The 19,552-nt window shown below is 41.3% G+C and overlaps 2 protein-coding genes across 2 annotated transcripts in view; both read right to left on the reverse strand.

Annotated features, from left to right (window-relative positions):
• Window positions 1-14,134, reverse strand: part of LOC138617418 (retinal-specific phospholipid-transporting ATPase ABCA4-like) — a 38,577-nt gene extending 24,443 nt beyond the window's left edge. The window contains exons 1-12 of the mRNA XM_069692418.1: window positions 14,041-14,134; window positions 12,631-12,743; window positions 12,334-12,427; window positions 12,003-12,144; window positions 11,683-11,822; window positions 10,775-10,902; window positions 10,418-10,615; window positions 7,028-7,117; window positions 4,313-4,550; window positions 3,207-3,346; window positions 2,510-2,626; window positions 1,240-1,437 (exon numbers count right to left, since the gene is read on the reverse strand). Of these exons, the coding sequence (XP_069548519.1) occupies window positions 1,240-1,437; window positions 2,510-2,626; window positions 3,207-3,346; window positions 4,313-4,550; window positions 7,028-7,117; window positions 10,418-10,615; window positions 10,775-10,902; window positions 11,683-11,822; window positions 12,003-12,144; window positions 12,334-12,427; window positions 12,631-12,696 (1,551 nt within the window). The 5' untranslated portion in view covers window positions 12,697-12,743; window positions 14,041-14,134. The remainder of the gene's footprint in view (window positions 1-1,239; window positions 1,438-2,509; window positions 2,627-3,206; window positions 3,347-4,312; window positions 4,551-7,027; window positions 7,118-10,417; window positions 10,616-10,774; window positions 10,903-11,682; window positions 11,823-12,002; window positions 12,145-12,333; window positions 12,428-12,630; window positions 12,744-14,040) is intronic.
• A 1,439-nt stretch (window positions 14,135-15,573) lies between these two features.
• LOC138617438 (rho GTPase-activating protein 29-like) overlaps window positions 15,574-19,552 on the reverse strand; it is a 28,669-nt gene continuing 24,690 nt past the window's right edge. Inside the window, 4 exon segments of the mRNA XM_069692475.1 lie at window positions 15,574-17,436; window positions 17,975-18,275; window positions 18,860-19,092; window positions 19,311-19,448. Coding sequence (XP_069548576.1) covers window positions 16,285-17,436; window positions 17,975-18,275; window positions 18,860-19,092; window positions 19,311-19,448 — 1,824 coding nt within the window. The 3' untranslated portion in view covers window positions 15,574-16,284.

The following is a 19,552-nucleotide window of genomic DNA, read 5'->3' on the forward strand; positions in this document are numbered from 1 at the left end:
AAACAGAATAATTTGAGGTCTGTCCTGACATTCAGGTATTGTTTTGGCACCAGAAAAAGCTCTATTGACAATTTTAGCAGATCATGTGTAGTTATGTGAATTAAACATTTTTAAACAGAACTGAAGTGATCTGATGACATGAGGAAATCTGAGCCTCATCCTGCAGTGACACAAACACATACATGCAGAAAAGCAAAAGGCATGAAACACACACATAAGTATCCATAACACACACGAACAGAACTTTCACAATGTCCCTTTCTCACACACCGTTTCTCTGAAAAACATGTGTAATTGCCATGTGAAACTCCACCCCCTGCACACACACAAACACACACACAGCTCTTTAACTCCCCCCCCCCACCACACACACACACACACACCTCCCATGTACACCGTGTCTAATGTCTCTATTCACATTACTGTACAATACCCTGAGAGCGCTGAAAGAAAGACGAGAGACCACTTCCCATTCATCTTTATGGAACCATACATTCACAACACAACAGCGTTCACTCATAAATGGGCTGAGGAGAAAGAGCCCCACTGATACACATGTTCCAGTGTGAGAAACATACCCCTGACAGAGTAAGAGGACCTGATGCTAACTGTAGCACTTATCCTATGGCTCAATGCTCGCTGACAGCTATATCTAATTGGCTAAATCGCCTGGGCTTGTTTGTGAGGCTCTTGGTGCTGAACTTGAAGACAAAGGACAGACTGCGATGCCTGCACTGATAGGGCTCCTTCCAACATCACAACCCCTGCCTCCCCCTTTTTAAACCCGAGGAGAAGAGGGAAGGCGTGAAGGATGGATAGAGTGATTTGCCCTCTTTTATATTGCAGGCGCAGAGGTCTGTTTCAATGCAGGGCCCTGCACTTAAACAGCACTGAGCTCATGAGGGGGGGGGGGTGACTCATTCCCACCTACTCTCTACTTTATCACCGGCTCCACAATGAAAGCGAGAGAGGGGGGTGACAGCAGGCTTGTTCTCGCTACCTTTCAGCCTCCTGGACGAGAGAGCGGCTCTAAAGCCGTGCTAAGTGGTTTGCTCTGTTTCAAAAGGCCTGGCTGCGATCTCCAGGGAGCAGATCTGAAAGACTGATGCTCCTGTCTGCGGAATTAGGAGCGAGTCTAACAAAACAAAAAAAAACTTGAATACCTCGTCCTGGGAATGTGCAAGATTTGGCAACTAGGAATTATAAGTGAATCAAAGCGATATAGGCAAGATTCCTCACCTCTCCGTATTGGTTGAACATGCGTATGATTTGGTCAGTGATGTTAAAAATGTTCCTCCAGTCAAAGTTTGGCTTTCCCGTCTCCCTCTTTTCCTCTGGACCGTTGTGCAGGAAGTTAAGGATGTCTCTGGAGGTAAATTCTGTTTCCTCCAGACTGTTATCCACGAAGTGCATCACCGTCGGGTTCCTCAGGGTGTCCTGCAGCGATGGAGACGAGAGCATAGGTACCGTATGTGATATAAATATACACAAGGAAAAGTACCGTCCAATTGGCTGCATAGTATATTTAGGAAAATCATACCTCTGAATCACGATGCCAAACAACTTTGTGTTTTAAATCACACGGTTCATTTTTATCAAATTTAATGCAATGTCAAATGTATTGCATCCTGGTTTGACATGGACATGGTAACGACAAACAATTAGCGTCTTTACACTACACCCCATAAGATTCTTCTTCTTCTGGACATGCGGAGGGTCTCAAGTTTTCCAAACAAAAGGCTTTAAAAGATGTGAAAAACCAACTTATTTAAGCAAAATTTGTGGATTGAATTTAACTTAAAGACATCTCGAGATTTTGCGTCCACACCTCTCCTGGATATTGGTTGGTTCTAACACTGGATATGTTGTAATTAATGGTGTGTTGATGAGCAACAGGGAAGTTCTGATCTCAAAATGAAAAAAACAAAAACGAAAAACACATGAAGGCCTGTCAAACTTGGAGCTCTGTGCTTGCTCTGAAAATGAGGCAAAATAGCTGGTCTTGGTTCGCCTAGCCTGCCTAATTTGCTAGCAGTACATCAAAATGTAAAGAAATGTGACATACAAATAATATGGAGGACGAGGTTGCTTGTGTCTTTTCTGTCTTCTGACAACAGAAATAGAGCAGATTTTCTGGAGGACGCCGTGTCGCCTGTTTGGTAAACGCTTTAAACTTGGACGAGAATTTTGAACGGTGTCCCAAACAGGGAGGCGTTCACAACCTCATTACCGGACAAAGCTTTCTCATAATAGTCTTATCTTCTCTGCTCAAGGACGTTCCCAAGTGGAAACCTTCCCAATTCCCACATGCCTGAACGCACAATAAGGTTTACTTACTTTGAGCGTTATGCAATAAACTGTACACTGCAAGACTACATGTGAAATGCTTCAAAATGGATTGATGGTGGCACTTTTGTTGGATATATGCAGTGTGAGGGAAACGTTTTTTTTTTTTTTTTTCATAAGAAGTCAGTGAAAAGGAGTGTTCAGGTATGTGCAGTATTCGTACTCTGATCATGTTCATCTGCACGCTGTTCTGGAAGAAAGCCCACAGCTGAGGTCCCACCTCCTGCCAGGCTTTGGCCATGTCTCTTAGCCGCTCCAACTCCTCAAAGGTTGTGTTGGCCTGGATACACACACACACACACACACACACACACACACACACACACACACACACACACACACACACACACACACACACACACACACACAAATACAGAGAATAAACAAACACGTCCCATCAAAATTGATGAATATTTCCAGAGTAGTTTACCAGCAGTGAGGAAGGATAATCATTATATAGTACTGTGCTCCTGCGCTAAAACTTTTGGTGTCAGTACTGAGCTGTGTATTGCTAATTTATCTAAGCTCTAAAAACCACAATACTCTTCAAACAACAAGTGGACAGTCGGCTCGACTCCAATTGATAAAACTCCCCTTAAAATCGAGATCTGTATTATGTTAGGAGTAATAAAACACGTTTTCCCTTCCACTGCTGCACCCACAGAGATCGCCCCACCGCCTCCACCTCCACCCTCTGCCCTCCTTTGCTTTGGTAGTCAGCTCATTCCAAAGAGGGGTGGGGGTTCGTATGCATCTACACAGATACCGAGCGTGTCGAGAGAAATGGAGAAGGAGAGAAATAACGAGTAGAGAAAGAGAGTGGAAGGGGTGAAGGGTCGGGGCCGGAGGTGGTCTCTTACACTCTTTAATATCTTGCGGACGGCAGGGGAGTCGGGAGTGTACAGGATCTTTCCCATCAGCAGGGGCTTGACTGAATTCCACACAATTTTTGTGACAGGGTTGGACTCCAAGGTCTCCATCAGGGCATTGCAGAAGGGAGCTAAGAGTAGAAAATTTGCAAAAGCAATCAATAAAGAAGAATGTAGATACAAAAAAGCCACAAAAAAAAGGATGGACAGGGAGAGAAATGAATCACCATAAATAATGATTCTTTCTTATCAACCACAACAGGCCACCATTCTGATGCCATTAAGTTATATATATATAAAAAAAAATAAAAAAATAAAAAAAAAAGGGCTGTCTGTGCTTATCAACCAACTCTAGTATGAATTATGTTTTATGTGGCCTTAGTGAACTAAACCACCCCACTTAATATGCGAACGTCTGCGAAATCACAGCTGTTCCTCTTTGTAATGCAAACTAATTCTTACCGGTTTTGGTATTTTGGCTGATTTTTGAGTGTGCTGGCGCCACAGTACAATAGACAATGAAAACAGACACAGCACACATCCACAAAAAGTAAAACTACATGTGAAAATCAGGGAGACAGCTTAAAGAAAAATTGCGTCAAAAGATTAAAGTATCTTTGCAAAAACAGTTTCCTCTCTGTGGCATTTCATTGACAGGAGCTTTTAAAATTCATGCTTTAATTACACCAGTCTCTTGTTCATGACAGTTCAAGAAAAACTCTTGTGAGCGGAACAGTACGATCAAAAGCCTTGAAAGAGCAAATAAATAGACCTGGTTGCAGTATTGTTTTCTCAACTGCTGTTTCCTAGGTCAAGAATGTACGTTCAAGTACGCTAAACTATTAAGTCCAAACCGATGAGAAGTGCTTATGAAAAAAATGTGAACAATTACAGCGCCATGGGCAACTGGGCAGGATTAATCTTTTGAGATCACAAACTTCAGAACAGGTAGTAAAAGGAAGGATATTATTGGTTCAAATGATGTCTGGCATAGCTTTCTATTAAGGAAAAGTCCGTGAGAAATACTATACAAATCAGTATATGGTACACTATGGAATGGGATTGAGACAAGTACAGTTCAAGATCTCTTTACTTACTGGTATTGTCATCATAGACGTAGTTGTAGTTCTTGGTGCTGTTGACGCCCAGAAAGACTTTGTAGTTGTTGTCCTCGTACCAGTTAAAGGACAGGACGCTGGAGCCCTCTCCCTCTGGGTATCCGCAGAAGAGGCTCGACACGCTGGACATCAACTGGGTGAACGTGGAGGGACCTCCATCTTGGACCAAAGAGGAAACCGCCTTCAGGACCTCCTGAGAGCTCTCCCGCTCCATCAGCTGTGCAAGACATAGAAAGGGCCACAGGAAAGGTTTTTCTTTGTGGTCAGCTTTACCCATCAGCCTGATTATAAATTAAAAGACTTATATGAAACAACATCAATTCAGTCTCTCCGGGAACCTATAGTATTTCTGTCAATATTTCCACCTTCAATTCTTATGCGTCACAAGGTTTAAACACAAATGGCAGTTTGAATTGAGTGTTTGGGAAGTACATGGGACTAAAATTCAAAGACAATGAGGATGAGTATCCAAAAAGAGTCCACAGAAAGTGAAATCTAAAAAGTGGCCAGTGTCAGACCTCATTTAGACCTTTTTTGAAGGTGTGTTGATGTTTACTAGATATATGCTGAATGAGTTTAGTCCCACAGAACTATGATCTACATAGAGTGCCAGATTTTAAGTCTCCGCTGTATTATCAAATATCATAACGTGATGCCACCAAAAGCAGCTGTTACAGCAGGAGCATTTCCAAAAATGATTTGACCTGAGCCAAACTAGTTGTCAACCAATTTTAATATTATGCGACTTATGTTTTGGTCATCAGTGCTGCCAAGTAAGACCAAATATCACCCTCCCTCCAACAGGATAAATGAATGTTAGGTATTGCTGGTAAGTGTAAACAACTCGTGTTTAGCATTTTGACGTTTATCAGATAATTATATACAAGTCGGGGATATTTATGTCCTTCATATTCATCCATACCCTGTGAATTTCATAACATAAACGATCCCGAGAAAACAATAGTTGGAAAGATAAGCAAACATGTTGGACAGACGCCCCTCCTCACATGAGGACAGTCGCAGGGTGGACTAAATATCCTCCTATTGATGGGACAAAAATAGATTTATCCAAGTGAAATTCTCCCCAGTACTTAGGTTTTGCTCGAGGAGATATAAAGGCATTACCCCAAAGAGAAATCAACCTATAACTAATCTTAATCTTGAGATGACCTCATACAGGATCAGACGTTTGGTATTTATTAACCGAGGTCAGTCTTATTAGCAGAGGTCACTGATGAAAATGACTCATTGTTCCTGTACGTCGCCCATTCAAAGACAACTTTTACGTGTGAACATGCACACGCATGCTACTACACACCCCGAATTTCTGCCCCTCTCGCTCCCTCTTCCTCCATCTTCGTATTTATTATTTCGCACACCGAGCTGAGAGGAAGGAGAGGTGGGTAACGAGAGCGTTTGGCTCGCCTTTCTGTCACCACGGTGATACAAAGGTCCCACCTACAGGATGTGTCACCTCAAAGGAATGTCCCTCTCTCCCTCCCTCGCCCCCCACCCCCTTCTCTCTCTGTCTCTCTCTCACTCTTGACGAAGGTGATGATGGGACACACTAAACCCCCGGGGGACATGCGGTGAACGTGCCGAAACACACATCTCAATCACAGTCATTGGTATGCGTGTGTCACATGGTACATGTATGTATACTCAAGTATCTGTTCTGTTCTATTGTGATATGCTGTTCTGAATTTCTCTTCGGTATCTACCCTATTATATTCTACAATAGCTGATGTATTAAATGTTCCAAACTGTATTCTGTTGTAGTCTAGTCAATTGTGTTGTATTTGTAAAAAAAAATATATATATATATATATATATATATATATATTTTCTGTACCTGCCAATAGTAGAAAGGATTTTTGGTGTTGATATGGCCAGAATTTTAGCATTGAATTAATTCTGATTCATAATTTTGGTTTACTTTTATCTCTAAAAACTGAAAAATTATTTTTCTTTAGTATTGATTTGAGTTTATTCTACCATCTCTGTTCTTTTCTGTTTTCTAGGTTTTCCTATACTTATTCTATTTCTCTTCAAAATTTATATTTTGTATTATTGTATTTCTCTTGTATATTTTTTATATAATATTCTCTTCTATGTTCTCCTATATTCTTTTCCTGTTGTGTTAAACAGTATATGTCTATTTTTTTACACTATTCTGTTATTGATTCATTTTTCAATTTCTATTCAATTGTCTTTAATTCCTCCACAGTGTGTATTTCATTCTGTTCTGTTCTACGAACATATATTTGATCCTACTCTGTACTCTTCTGCTCTATTGTGTTTCTCTACAATAGCTATTGTATTCTCCTCAAATACATTCCATTACTATTCTATTCCAGTCTGGTTTGTATTTCACATGTATTCAATACTTGTGCATGCAGAGTAGCAGCCTTATACATTAATGCAGATTTACACAGCCGCGCACATACACCTGGGGTTATAGAGCGATATCAGCACTTGTACAGCAGGTTGTTAACACACACACACGTAACCTCCACATTGCTGAGCCCCATCGGTCAGACTCCTCTGCGAGCGATTCTCAAACAAGAAGTAGCGGAAGAGGCGAGTTTCCTGCAGGACTAAAAATAGTGGTGCCTCTGATCCTGCAGGACTAAGGAGATGAGGAGCGTAGCGGGAGCAGGAGTGGAAGGGATTGATGGCCTTTGGTGCACTTACAATTTGGATCTTCTCCGATGCTGCCTTAAGAACCCGACCCCAGAAATGCAGGTCAACCCCCTCGGAGGGGCGGTCCATGAGCTGAGGCATCTGGAGAAACAAAGTCACAAGACGCATTGGAGAAAAAAATATTTATTCAGAATAAAATAAGATTAATTTAGATAAGATGAAGAGATTCAAACACAACCGGCCGTTTGTTCTTTCATGTTAAAACCATCTGTTCTCTTTTTTTTGGTTTCTTTGTTAAGTCATGTCCCGTGATGATAACCACATTCATTTTTAGCAAGAAACCAGTTAAACAGCAACTTTAAATTCCTGGAAACTTCCAGGAAGTGTTTGTTTCTGAGGAAGGAAACCATTTTTTGCCCACTTTTCTTTACCACAATTAAAATTAGTAGCCTACTGAGCAAAACTATCAGTCGCCTGTTTTTTTGTTTTGGTCGCACACTTTAGAACAAATGTTACGACATATGTATATAATGGAACGGTGTACTTTGGCGAACCTTTATCAAATTTATAATCCATCAACTGTTAGAAAAGCAACCACTGTAACTGTTACTCCCCTAAGACCTCCTTCAGTGACTTATCTTCTAGAGAAACCATTAGCAGTTGGTGTTAGAAAACGTCTGGTCGGGGCAGAGGGCTGAGGGTGAGGAAACCCTGAGTGCCAAGACAAACACGCGCACATGAGATATCCTTCCTCTCGCATTCCTCTTGCCTGCATTTCAATGAACGAAGGAAGGAGGGAGGCGGTGCGCTGAGGGAGAACGAGAGAAAGCGAGGGACTATAGAAAGGGAGGGTAGAAGGAGGTAGATGGGAGACAGGATTCGAGAGCGTAATGAAGGGAGTATAGTAGTTGCAAGGCAGAGCTCGGCGGAGTAATAGGCTTTAAAGATAATGGAACTAATGGGTTAAATGCAGAGATCATCACTAAGACGCTACCGTCGTATTATCATCCTCCAAAGAGTGCGTGTGCTCGGTGTAGACGCAAGTCGTGGAGCTGGCGAGAGTTGTTTTTTTTTCTGTCATATTTCTCTAATATTTACTGAAAATGTCAAATAAAGGCACATTTGTACAACAAATAAGAGATGGAATCATAATAGTAGAAGTAGGTAGATAACAAAATAACAAAATAAAAAGATGTTGTATACATAACGAAAGTATTGTACAAATAAAAATTTTGAACACGTGTGCCAAATTTCATGGCAATTCATCTATAAATTGTTGAGATATTTCAGCTTTTTTTGTGGAGCCAATAGTAAAAATCAAGGCGTCACCAAAATCATTAGGATTCACTCTGCGGGGATCATTAATGTCTTTCTGGAGAAGAGTCTGGACGAGAGCCCAAACGATACTGGATTGTTGGTGCTGAAGCCAAAATCAGGAAGTTAAAAAGAATTCCGATTTTAATTTTTAAAACAAAAGGTGGTTATCAAACACGTGTGACAAAGATACATAATGAAGGCAGAACATTTAACAGTTTAACAATGAACTTAAATGTGCAAAATGTCATCAGTGCACTAAAACAGTGAACTTCACTGGGACGTTATCAAGTAAAAATGACATATAATGCCAATAAAATCGGTCGGACTCTAGTCTCGATCGGCTGACCAAAAAAAACGTCGTTGCTTTTTCTAAGTTTTTAAAAGCAGGATCTAAATATGCTGAAGTACTATCAAAAAGAGCAGGGAATAAATAAGTTAATATAAAAACACAAAAATGATTTACTATTACTCAAGCTCTTGTCCAAGGCCTGATTCACAACAAACACCCAATTCTGACTATATATCTTTCTGTGCTATTTAATTACGGGCCTCATTTCCCAACAATTTACACCAGCTTCATAATTATTGCAATTGCCGGGCAATGTCTTCAAGACAGAGGTAATTAAAGCCCCAGCCGGCCTGATAAACAGGTGTACTGGCAGCTAGGTGCACTGAACTCTTTAGACTTGCACATGGCGGTGAGTTATTTATGAGACGCAACCTCATGTCTTAGCAAACACTTAACAGGCTGTATGCGGGGGCAAGCTAAGCCCATTAAAGAAACAGGCCAACAGAGATAATGCCATGTGAATTCCCTGAGCCAGTGACCTGACTCACTCAGGCTGAACCTCAAACAAACATAGTAACAAAACAAGTGGCTGTCATGAGAAAAAAACCAAAACGTTTAAATATAGTACAGTTTGTAGCGGCTTTCTTTTAATGCTACATTTATTTATTTATTTGTTTTGGTACAATTTGCTGAGGTACAGCTACTATTTATTTATAAATATATATTAAAATAAATGAGTAAAAGGGCTTTTTCTTCAAGTGTCATTAAAAAAAAAAAAAAAAGCTCCGTTTTTCTGCCTCCCTGTTGTTTGCTTTTTATAATTACATGCATAAACGGTGTGTAATTGAGCATGTGCTTCATTATAGGCCCCAAGTGACAGGATGAAAAAGATCTGGCAGATTCACCTGTAAGCTAAAATCAGCTACTAGGCCACACATGCAGTCTTGGCATCATCACACACCTATACATAGAGCTAATACTCATGCCACAAATCAGACAGAAGATGTACTATATTGCCCACAAACCAGCACTGACAAAAACCACATCTGCTATAAATCCAATATGTCAGCTGAAGCAGAAACGATACCGCTTCATCAACTTTGCTGATCCAGTTGATTAGATAAAAAAAAAAAACTCCTGTTAAAAATTTTCTAGACCAGTAGCTGGGACAAACTGGTTGCACTAGCCAAACCTGGCATTTATTACTTTGCACCACATGCATCCCTGGCTGACTGACAGGCTTTTCAAATCGTACTCAAATGCCTCTTTACCTCTACATTCATACCAGAGGAATCAGAGAAGTTACAGAAAACAAATGAAGCCACCACAAAAAAAACAGAGACTGGCCTTCGTTTTACTAGAACAGGAAGACAGACGTCACACTACCTACGTTGTTAAAGCCTTCAGAGGATGGTAGAGCACCAGTAATGACGAACCTTTCCATGGAAAACCCCATAACCAAGAAAACACAAAAAAGCCTCCACAACATCCTCAATGAAGGGTCGTTAGACATACAGGATCATCGGTTTATAATATGAATGTTTTTTGTTTTTTTTCCAGTTATTGCACCTGACTGGGTGTAGACCTCGGGTTATTTTAAAAACATCAGACTCTAATCGGCCACCATATTCATCAAAACTATACCACCGCTGCAACTAGATTTAGAAAAAAAACAACACTTGACTTCAATGACACTGGTTGCTGATTGGTCCGCCCTTCAGAGTGGTTGTGCCAACCTTGGCGTGATCAGAGGTTCCAGACTATAATCACAGACTCAGGCTGTGATCAATAGTCTGGCGCATCCATTTAGTGTGAAACACTATAAAGCGACTAACCACCCTGAAGATCTTGAAGAAGTCCAAATTAGCGTAGAGGATGTCCTCGATCTTCTGCAGCTGTGGCTGGCTGAGGGCACACATGGCGTTGCGGACCCCGTGGAGTCCCATACGACTGGGGAAGATGATGAAGCGCTCCAGCAGGGCCTGGCTGCACGCGATGTCTTTCAGCTGCAGGTCTGGGATACCGAACGCAAACTGGACAGCACGAAAAGAAAGAAAAGGGTCGAATGTTATTTTCAGTGGTGCACGTTGCGGGGGGAAAAAAAAAAAAATCCACATATTGTTGCAAAGGTCAAGGAAAAACACAGAGATGCACCAGAAAACTTCAGAAAAATGAGGATAAACCAAGTCTACCTGTTCAAGTCGTATTCTTGCGTTGATGAGCTCAAAAACGATAGATTCCGAGAGGTCGGCGTCTCTCAACAGGAAGGCTGTGAGGACCTCGTCATCCTTCAGAATATCCTCTATCTTCAACCCACGTCCTAGATGGAAAATAATAAACGGAGAGAGTGAAAGGTCAGAACCACAAAAAAGAAAAAAAAAACAATACTGACCCGAGCGGTAGTGAGCCGCTCAGAGGAAATGATTCACAGCAGAGGAGATTGGCAGGGCTCCGGATTTTCAGCAGGAGAATACTGAGCAAGAGGAAAAGTGTTGATATGCACGTCCCTGCCAAAAGACAAAGATAATTTCGGTGGAAGTAATATTGGGAAGAGCATTTTTACGCGTGCCTTCAGGCCAGGCCATAAACAATCCTCTGCACCTGAATGACCACAATAATGTGAATATTAACCGTGAATAAGAGGTCGAACAGAAGAACAGTTTAGACACTACTTTACTGGATAGTTTTTGTGTAAGATGAGCTTTTTTTTAAATATGGATAACTGGCTAAAATAAATTATAATAAGCATTGGAAAAATAATACCTGACATCTCAATAAATTGGGAAACAATGAAAGTATTTAAAAAAAAAAAAAACGTCTTTACCAGATTTGTACAAACAAAATTATGATTATTCCATAGCTAGTAATCAGGTTAAGAAAAACACTAATGATACACTTTTTAAACTATGAACACCTTCGGTTATACATTTATCCAGAAAGCTACAACCACAGCAGACTTGATCTCCAACAGTCTTTTTCTGTTGAGATTACAGAGTTGGGGGGAAAAAAAAATAAACCTAAAACCTAAAGCCTTTACGAACCATTTTACTCTCAGGAGAAGTGTGACTGAGTGAACAATTTCTTTCTCTTTGCCCTTTACCTGAGAACGCAGATGGGTTGTTGCGCAAAGTGTCCATGAAGTTGGTGAAGGATGACATTTCATGCCAAAGCCGGCCAAACTGCGGGATCTCCCTCTCATTGAGCAAAAGCTCCTGGATGTCAACGTAAAACCGTGCCAATCTGGAGGAAGACAAAAAAAATAAAATAAACCTCACTGAATTTGTGTAATTTTTTAACCATATTTCAAAAAAAGAAATTAAGACGCCGACAAACTAGTGATCTTAAACAACAAATCAAATAATTTCAGTTTCTATCAATGCGAAGTTTACCAGGTTTAAGAGCGCTGTCATTATTGCTTACACTGAGTTGTTATAGTTGGACACAACGCCTGGGGACTCTCCTCGGGTTGCGTATCTGAAGCAGGGATTGTTGGCGTTGCAGAAGATGCCTTGGATCCAGGGGAGAATCCCTGCCGAGGGCATTGCCTTGTTGGGGAAATGACCTGAAGGAACGCACATCACGTCAGAGGGCAGGCAAGGACTTGTGACTAGTTTCCAAAGGGATACTATGGGTTACTCTTCCCATGAAAAGAACTCTCATACGAGTTGTAATTTCATAAGGAACACCTGGTTCAATAGATGAGGGCAAATTAGCAACGACAGCTGTTGGATTCTTAACGGTTCGTTCTTACACTCATGTTGTTGGTACAGTGGATTCGCCTTCCTCAGCCACACCAGACCGATGAATAACAACACAGGCCAGAGGATCTCCACCATGAAGCGGATCTGGACACAAACAGGTGACGCAGTCGTACGCAGTCAACAATAGGAGCACCTGCACAATTCAATACAGCTGCAATAAAGCATTGCTACATGCAGTTTAAGTGTCGGAGAGATACCGAGAGGATTTATGGGGTCGTATTGGACCGCATTATCCTGAACAGTGTTCGTACATTTTTGTCCAACTCACTTCACCTAACTGTTTTTACCTTCTGTCTCTTGCGAAGAGTCCAGTTTTTCCACAGTAATAGGCGGATTTGAGAGCCTGTCTTCATTGCTCTGCAGCTCAGCCCCTGGAAGGGGTCATCAGACTGTGATAAACCTGCAGGTAAACAACTCCCATCAGTGTTGACATTTCAGTTGTCACAAAGACGTCGGAAACAAACACACATTAAAGACAAAGATCACATAGTTGGTAGTCGGAGAGAACCGGTACCACTGTGCGCTACCTGGTTCTGGTTTTGAGAACACTTGCCTTATATTAGACTGGATTTGATCTTGTGCCCGTTTTAAATAAAAAAAAAACTTTGAGGCTTTTCCATTATTTTCTAAAATGTGCTTTATTTTTTTGCATACTTTTATCTGGTGCTGGTAAAACATCTAAAGGTTCTTTAACATATTGATACAACTGTCACTACTGCTCCATTGATTGAAGCTAAATGAATTAGAATGATTATGTGTCTATCGAGAAAGACGAAGAAAAGACATGTAAACATAATTGTTTTGGTCTTTCGATGCACTGACTCTGTGCTGGCTTCTGATTTGATCAAATTTTTACTCAAACTTAACTGAACCTGGATTTAGCATCGACTTTGATTTGTTTAAGGTTTTCTTGACAACAACTATGAACAAGACCGCCCTTCAAACTGCTTCAGAGAAAGCACAAAATCCCTAAATCCCTATTGCGTGGGCGTATAAAGGCTAAAGGGCAGAATTTTTCCTCAAGGCGAAATACACGATAACATTAAATCTATTTTCAAACACCATTATTCAGAACATATAAGCACGACTTGATGTCTGTATACATGTGAAACCGTATACTTGAAATATAAACGCAGTTTGAATGTACTCTATTGTGCAGATTTATTCCAGAAGACAAATTCATTTTGGAGCCAATGACATATACAAGTTATGTGCAGATGGGACATCAGAGAATGTCGGACAGAGTAATTTGTTCAGAGTGACATGTCCAGTAGATTACTGCAGACTGCCAGACTGAGGATGCAGAGACATAACACTTGTCTATAAAAACAAAAGGGGGACTGTAAGACTAAAACAGGAGATTTAAGGCTCCCACTATGTGTCTGAAATCACCTTATTACTCAAACAATTATAATATATGCTACGATTTCCTTGAATGAGCTCGGTAGAAGAAATGTAGACATTTTATGGCACAAACACATCTCATCAGTGGAAAAAGTGCTGCAATTCAGTCATCTAAACAAATAGCAGTATCAGCAAAAACACTGTCAAAAGGATTTGTCACAACATTCTGCCACAATTTAAAAATGAGGAAAAACTAAAACATGAATTAGCAATCCCACCTGTCAGCTTACATTACCTTCCAACACGTTTAATTGCTCGATAGAAAGAATAAACTGGCCAATTCTGACGCTTACCTCTTGTTGAATGATATAAAAGTCGAACGACATCAAGAGAAACAGGTGCACTAACAAGCTGAAGTAATGGAAAACATTAAGCAAGGTGGAAGAGCTCCGTAGGACTCCTAGCTGTCCACTCTCTCTCGCTGCTCTCTGCCTGCAGGTCAGCAGCACTCCTAATCTGATTGCTCTAATCTCCCAGCTCAACACGGGCAGGCAGAAAAAAAGACAACAGCCATCCATTTTGAGGCAGACTTAGGGGGATATCTGCTGAAGGGGGGGGGGGGGAAACAAAGGCATCCTGGAGAGGAAGATTGTCCAACACTAGAGGTGGGGTTCATCGCCGGCGTGTTTTGTCAAAAGATACATCAGCGAGATTTACCTGCACAGTCAGTGCGCGACACACTCTGGAGGGGAAGTCTTTCAGCGAGGCACCTACAAGATAAATCGAGAGTTTGGATTTAGTAACACGGCAGACACGAGGGTTCGTTTCACGTTTTGCGTCCAACGCGCCTGAAAATGACTCACGGCTCTGAGCAGCTCGAGAAGGTGGAGCAGCTGACATGGTTAATTCAGTGAGAAGAATGAGAAGCCTCAAATTAAAACCACGTGTAGCTGCAGCAGACGTGGCTCCCCCTAACACGAACATCAATTTAAGGTTTATCCCGGCGTGAGTACAAATTTATTAAAGTCAGCGAATTATAACAAAAGAGATCGGACCGGATCCGTGGCTGAAATATAAAATAAGATAAAAGTGCAACAGGTAGTGTGAATAATACGCATAAACAATGCACATAAAGTGAATTTAGACCTCCCTGGCTACAGATTAAAAAAAATATATATAAAATACATATTTTGAAGCAAAAACATTTCAGCTTTTCTGTGAGTGCAAGTTGAATATTTTCAGGCTGTTGCACAAAACAAGTAATTTAAAAGACACTTTTTAATTATGTCAACCAATACTGAAAATAATCATGGATCTGACAGCACTCCAATGTCTCTCTTTTCAATTTGCCCAAAAGAACAAAGTAAAGCCAACAATAACATTGATTACATCGAAATGCACAATAGGCAGCTATGAAAAAACGAGCATAAATATTATAAAAAATAAAACTTATGTCTAAGGGGTCTACTGAACGATCGGACAAAAATGTTTCAGATATGACCCTGGTTCTCTGAGACACAAATATTGGAGCAGAGCTGAAACATTTAGGCGGATAATGAAATAGAATTTCATAGGAAAGTTGTCCGTTTCCAGAGCTCTTTCTAATTTTCTTTTTTTTTTTCTTGGTTTAGCAGTTATTTTGCAGATCTATAATTTCTAACTTATTTCTTAATAGCTTCCAAAAAGTTTCCTCGTAAAAATGATTTAATCAAGGCCTCATTTTAGTGGTAAGTAGAAACAGTGTTCATGTATAACACACACGAAGTAAATATAAAAACATATTTGACAAAACCTTCAAATATAACCTGTGTTCACTGAGGAATTGAACAGAAATCTTAAAAAAAAAAAAAAAAACACAAAAAAACACAAAAAAAAAAACTCAACCAGAACAGAAATAACAGTTTAAAATACTTTTTTTTTTTTTTTTTTAATTTTGCAGCAAGAACGGTTGCATGTCATTTCTCTTCTGTATGGTCACAATAATGTCATGAGACCAAATTATTGTGACAAACACAGAGTATGCATGAATGAATATAAAAAAAAAACGTAAACAGATACATAAGGTTTACATACTGAGAACATATGTACCAATCACAGGCTACAATGGACACATTTAAAACGCAAGAATGTTGAATTTATTATAATTAAGAACCTCATGTAAAGAATACTTCCATCTATTCCTTGTGGAATAAAATACAAATTTAAAAAAAATTTTGACTTAAAAGGAAACATCAGAATTTCAACCTGCATTAAGTGCATCATGAAAAATATAATTTTGTAACGTAAAACATTGAACAGGAAAAGTGATAGGCATCGATTTCATTGGCAATAAACTTTTCGTATTTGCTTGTTTTGAATGCTTACATCAACCACTGTTGATGACTTCAACATGTAAAATAGAATATATTAGTACTTATAACACTTTTGTGGTTTATTTTCACAGGCCTACATTTCCTCCCATTCTCAGCTTGTTGATAAAAATGTTTTCCCCAGTATAAACTATGGCACAGATACATAAATATTTACATATATATATATATATATATATATATATATATATATATATATACGTATATATATTTATTTATTTTTTGGCATCAGACAAAATGAGCTTCTCTGTGTTCAAGCTCCTGCAGCCGCCGAGGTCGCAGTCTTTGGTAGACGGGTTTAGTCTCACTGGGGCTGAGGTCGTCGGGGCTGCTCGGGGGTGGAGACTGGGGAGGCGAGAGGGTAGAACAGGTCGAGCCCCCGGGGTCGATGGCACTGTCGGTGGAGTCCTGTGTCTGGAGCTGGGTCTGTGAGGGGCTTGTCGGAGCAGGGGAAGGGCTGACAGCTTGGGCGAGGCCGGTGGGGGCGAGTGTCGAGGTGGTGTTGGTGACGGAGGTTATAGTGGTAGTCCAGTTTGGAAGTGTCCTCGCCCTGTTGTTAACGGCAACAGGGGGCATGTAGAAAGTTCCAGGAGGAGGCTGCAGAGTCCTCGGTGCCCTGAGCGTTAATGGAAGGTTCGGTGAGCTGCTGGACTCACTCGCTGAATTTCCTGTGCAGTTTTCCCTTTTAGAAGTCCACACAGGCTTGACGGACAGCGCGTAAGGGTTGCTGGAGAACACGGTGGTAACACCACTCGTGGCAGCGACCACGGAGGCAGCGGTAGCAGCTGGACCGCCAGCGACGGGCACGGTTGCCTTCATGGGCTGCACTCCAGAGCTGGCAGATGGCAGGTTGGCGACTATCATAGCAGTCCGAGGCGTGACATCATAGTGCTTGTATTTCCGATCCCACGTCCTCCTCTGCATCGTCTGAGTGTCAATAAAAGGAGTGATGTAGTAGGCGCTAACCCTGGATGAGCCACTTTGCCGAGCCTTACCCGGCTCCGGCATCTCCTGGATAGTGTCAGTCACGGCGTCAGACCTCCCGTCAACACGATCGTCAGTGTTTCGATTATTCCTCTCGCTGATCTGAGCCGGGGCAGGCAGGCGTTCCAGCGGCATGCTGATTGGTCGAGACATGTGTCTAGTGCGTTGGGTGCGTAGCTGGACCTTTGGTGCCGCGGTGACGGTGGAGACGGTGGTGCTGGGACGGCCGAACACTAACGTGGACCTCTGGACGTCTCCACTAGAAGTCTGGACTCCGTTGAGTCTGTCCAAAGCCGAGACTTCTGTTTTGTCTCTTCCTGGCTGGACCTCCTGCACCTCATCCAGGATTTGTGAGGACGGGATTACCGATGAGTATCTTTTGTACACTTTGGCATTCTGAAGGGAAAAAATGAACAATTAAGAGTACGATCTCAGTGTTAATCAAATTAAACTTTATCTGCATGTAACTCGAAAAGGGCCGGCTAGAGGAGTGAAAACGGGAAAACGGCTTTTTGTTACGCCTAAGAGTTTTTATCCACTTTTTTAAAAATGGCTACGCTCCCTGCAGGCCCAGCAGTGAAATCTTAAAAACAAAAATGTATGTGCAACTTGTTATGAATATTGTTTCACATATTTGTAGAGTTTAATAACAAGTTAAACGAAAAGTGCAGGTGGCAGAGAATATGAATCAACTGTATTATCGTTAACGTGAGATTTTTATAAACACTGAACTGCTGACAAAGGTAGGTGTGTCGCCATTTTGCTGCTGGTTTGTTGACAGTTCTTTTAACCAAATCTGAAATATTCTCTCCACATTTCCCACTAAATGTGAAGCTGATAACGTCTTTAGGGACTCGGTCGCTCATACTGATGTCAAAGTCTGAACAATGTGATTCAAAGGCAGCTTTATCAACAATCTTTGATCCCTCTTCACCTCTTTAATGTCCATCAGGGAGGTGGAGTGTCTGCTGAGCTGCCGCTCTTTCTCTTGCGGAGTGAGTCTGGGAGATGCCTGGCCGGCGGTGGCGATGTCAGAACCAGGAAGAAGGGATACGTCGAAGACCGTCTGGAAGTGTCGCACTAGCAGCTCCACCATCAGGGCCTGGTAGGGGTAATCCACCAGGGAAGACAGGGACACCTCGGCATCCGTCTGTCGAGGCTTCACCAGCGTCGGGCCGAAGATGATGCCGAGGTTACTCGCGGTCATCTTGTTCTCCTCCGCCTGCTCAGTGACTCTGTGGTGGTGAAGAGGGATAAAGAGTTGAAGGTTTTGGTTTTTTTGTCTGGGTTTTCAGAAACAGCACACTGAGTCAGAGACAGACTGACATTCTGTCGACTGGTAATGGCCAATTAATTCAAACATAAAAGTGGTGAAAAGATGTGAGAAAAGCTTTTACAGAACCACCTTCCATTTGTAAAAAAAAAAAGAAAAAGAAATGAAACCTGCTTCAGGAAGGTGCTGACAATCAAAAGCATTTTTCTGTCAAGAGTTGGTCTAAAAGTCTGCAATTACTCCTGCAAGTACAATTAAGAACATCAAATCCTTGTGATTTTTAGGCCAAGATATTTTGAAATTTAAATTATAAAAGGACCAAAGTACAGAATATTCTTCAAATATTCATGCTGGTATTGGATTTTAAAACCAGCCTAACGAGACGATAAACACAGCATAACTCTTGTGTTCTGCAACTTCCTCTGTGCTGTGGGGAAGTCTCTGTTTCCCTTTGAGTGTTATGAGGAAGTTTGTAAATCTGTCCTTGTGAAGACAGATAGAATTACTCGAAATAAATAGCTCTGGGTTTTAGTTTGCAGCTCTTACCTGTTCAGATGTGCTATCAGGAAGCGCAGAGTCCTGTAGTTGGCCGTGGGCAGCTGGCGGAGTAGATCTCTGATCTTGAAAATGACTCTGTTCAGCTGGATGCTCGGCCCACCTTTCTCTCCTGTCTGCGTGCCCGGAGGTTTATCCGCCTCCTCCACTATCACCCTCTGGCACTCTTTGGCCAAGCCGATGAAGTCGTTGTAGAATCGAAACAGGATCAGTGGCTCTGGTAACTGTTGGGTGTGAATGTCGTATTAAGATGCTAAAATGTTATGTACTGTATAACGAATAAAATGATCAATTCAAAGATGTCAAATTACACAAAGATAAAACCTAAAAGATCAACTTCAACAATTCACTTGTGCAATACTCCCATGTAACATATCGCATCCCTCAACACGAGTTTCCCCGCTAATTTTCAATAATCGTAACATTGTTCAGCAAGACCGACCTGTCTCAGATAGAGTTTAAGGACGTTGCTGATGTCGTGAGGTGAGAGGTCAGACAGCTCGACCAGGTCTTTCCCGTTTTCAAACGCCTGACAGAGCTTCTCGACACGGGATTTGGCGCCATTCACACGATAAATGCCCTGCGATAACAAGATAAGTACATAGACATGTTTAATATATTTATGATCACACAGTAGCAAAGACAGATCTCGAACCATATTACTGAAGGGAACATAATACATCT

This window comes from Brachyistius frenatus, unplaced genomic scaffold (genome assembly GCF_029030835.1).
Source record: "Brachyistius frenatus isolate BFR_SWC_R1_liver_20210118 unplaced genomic scaffold, ASM2903083v1 Contig_12, whole genome shotgun sequence".
Taxonomy (NCBI): Eukaryota; Metazoa; Chordata; class Actinopteri; family Embiotocidae; genus Brachyistius; species Brachyistius frenatus.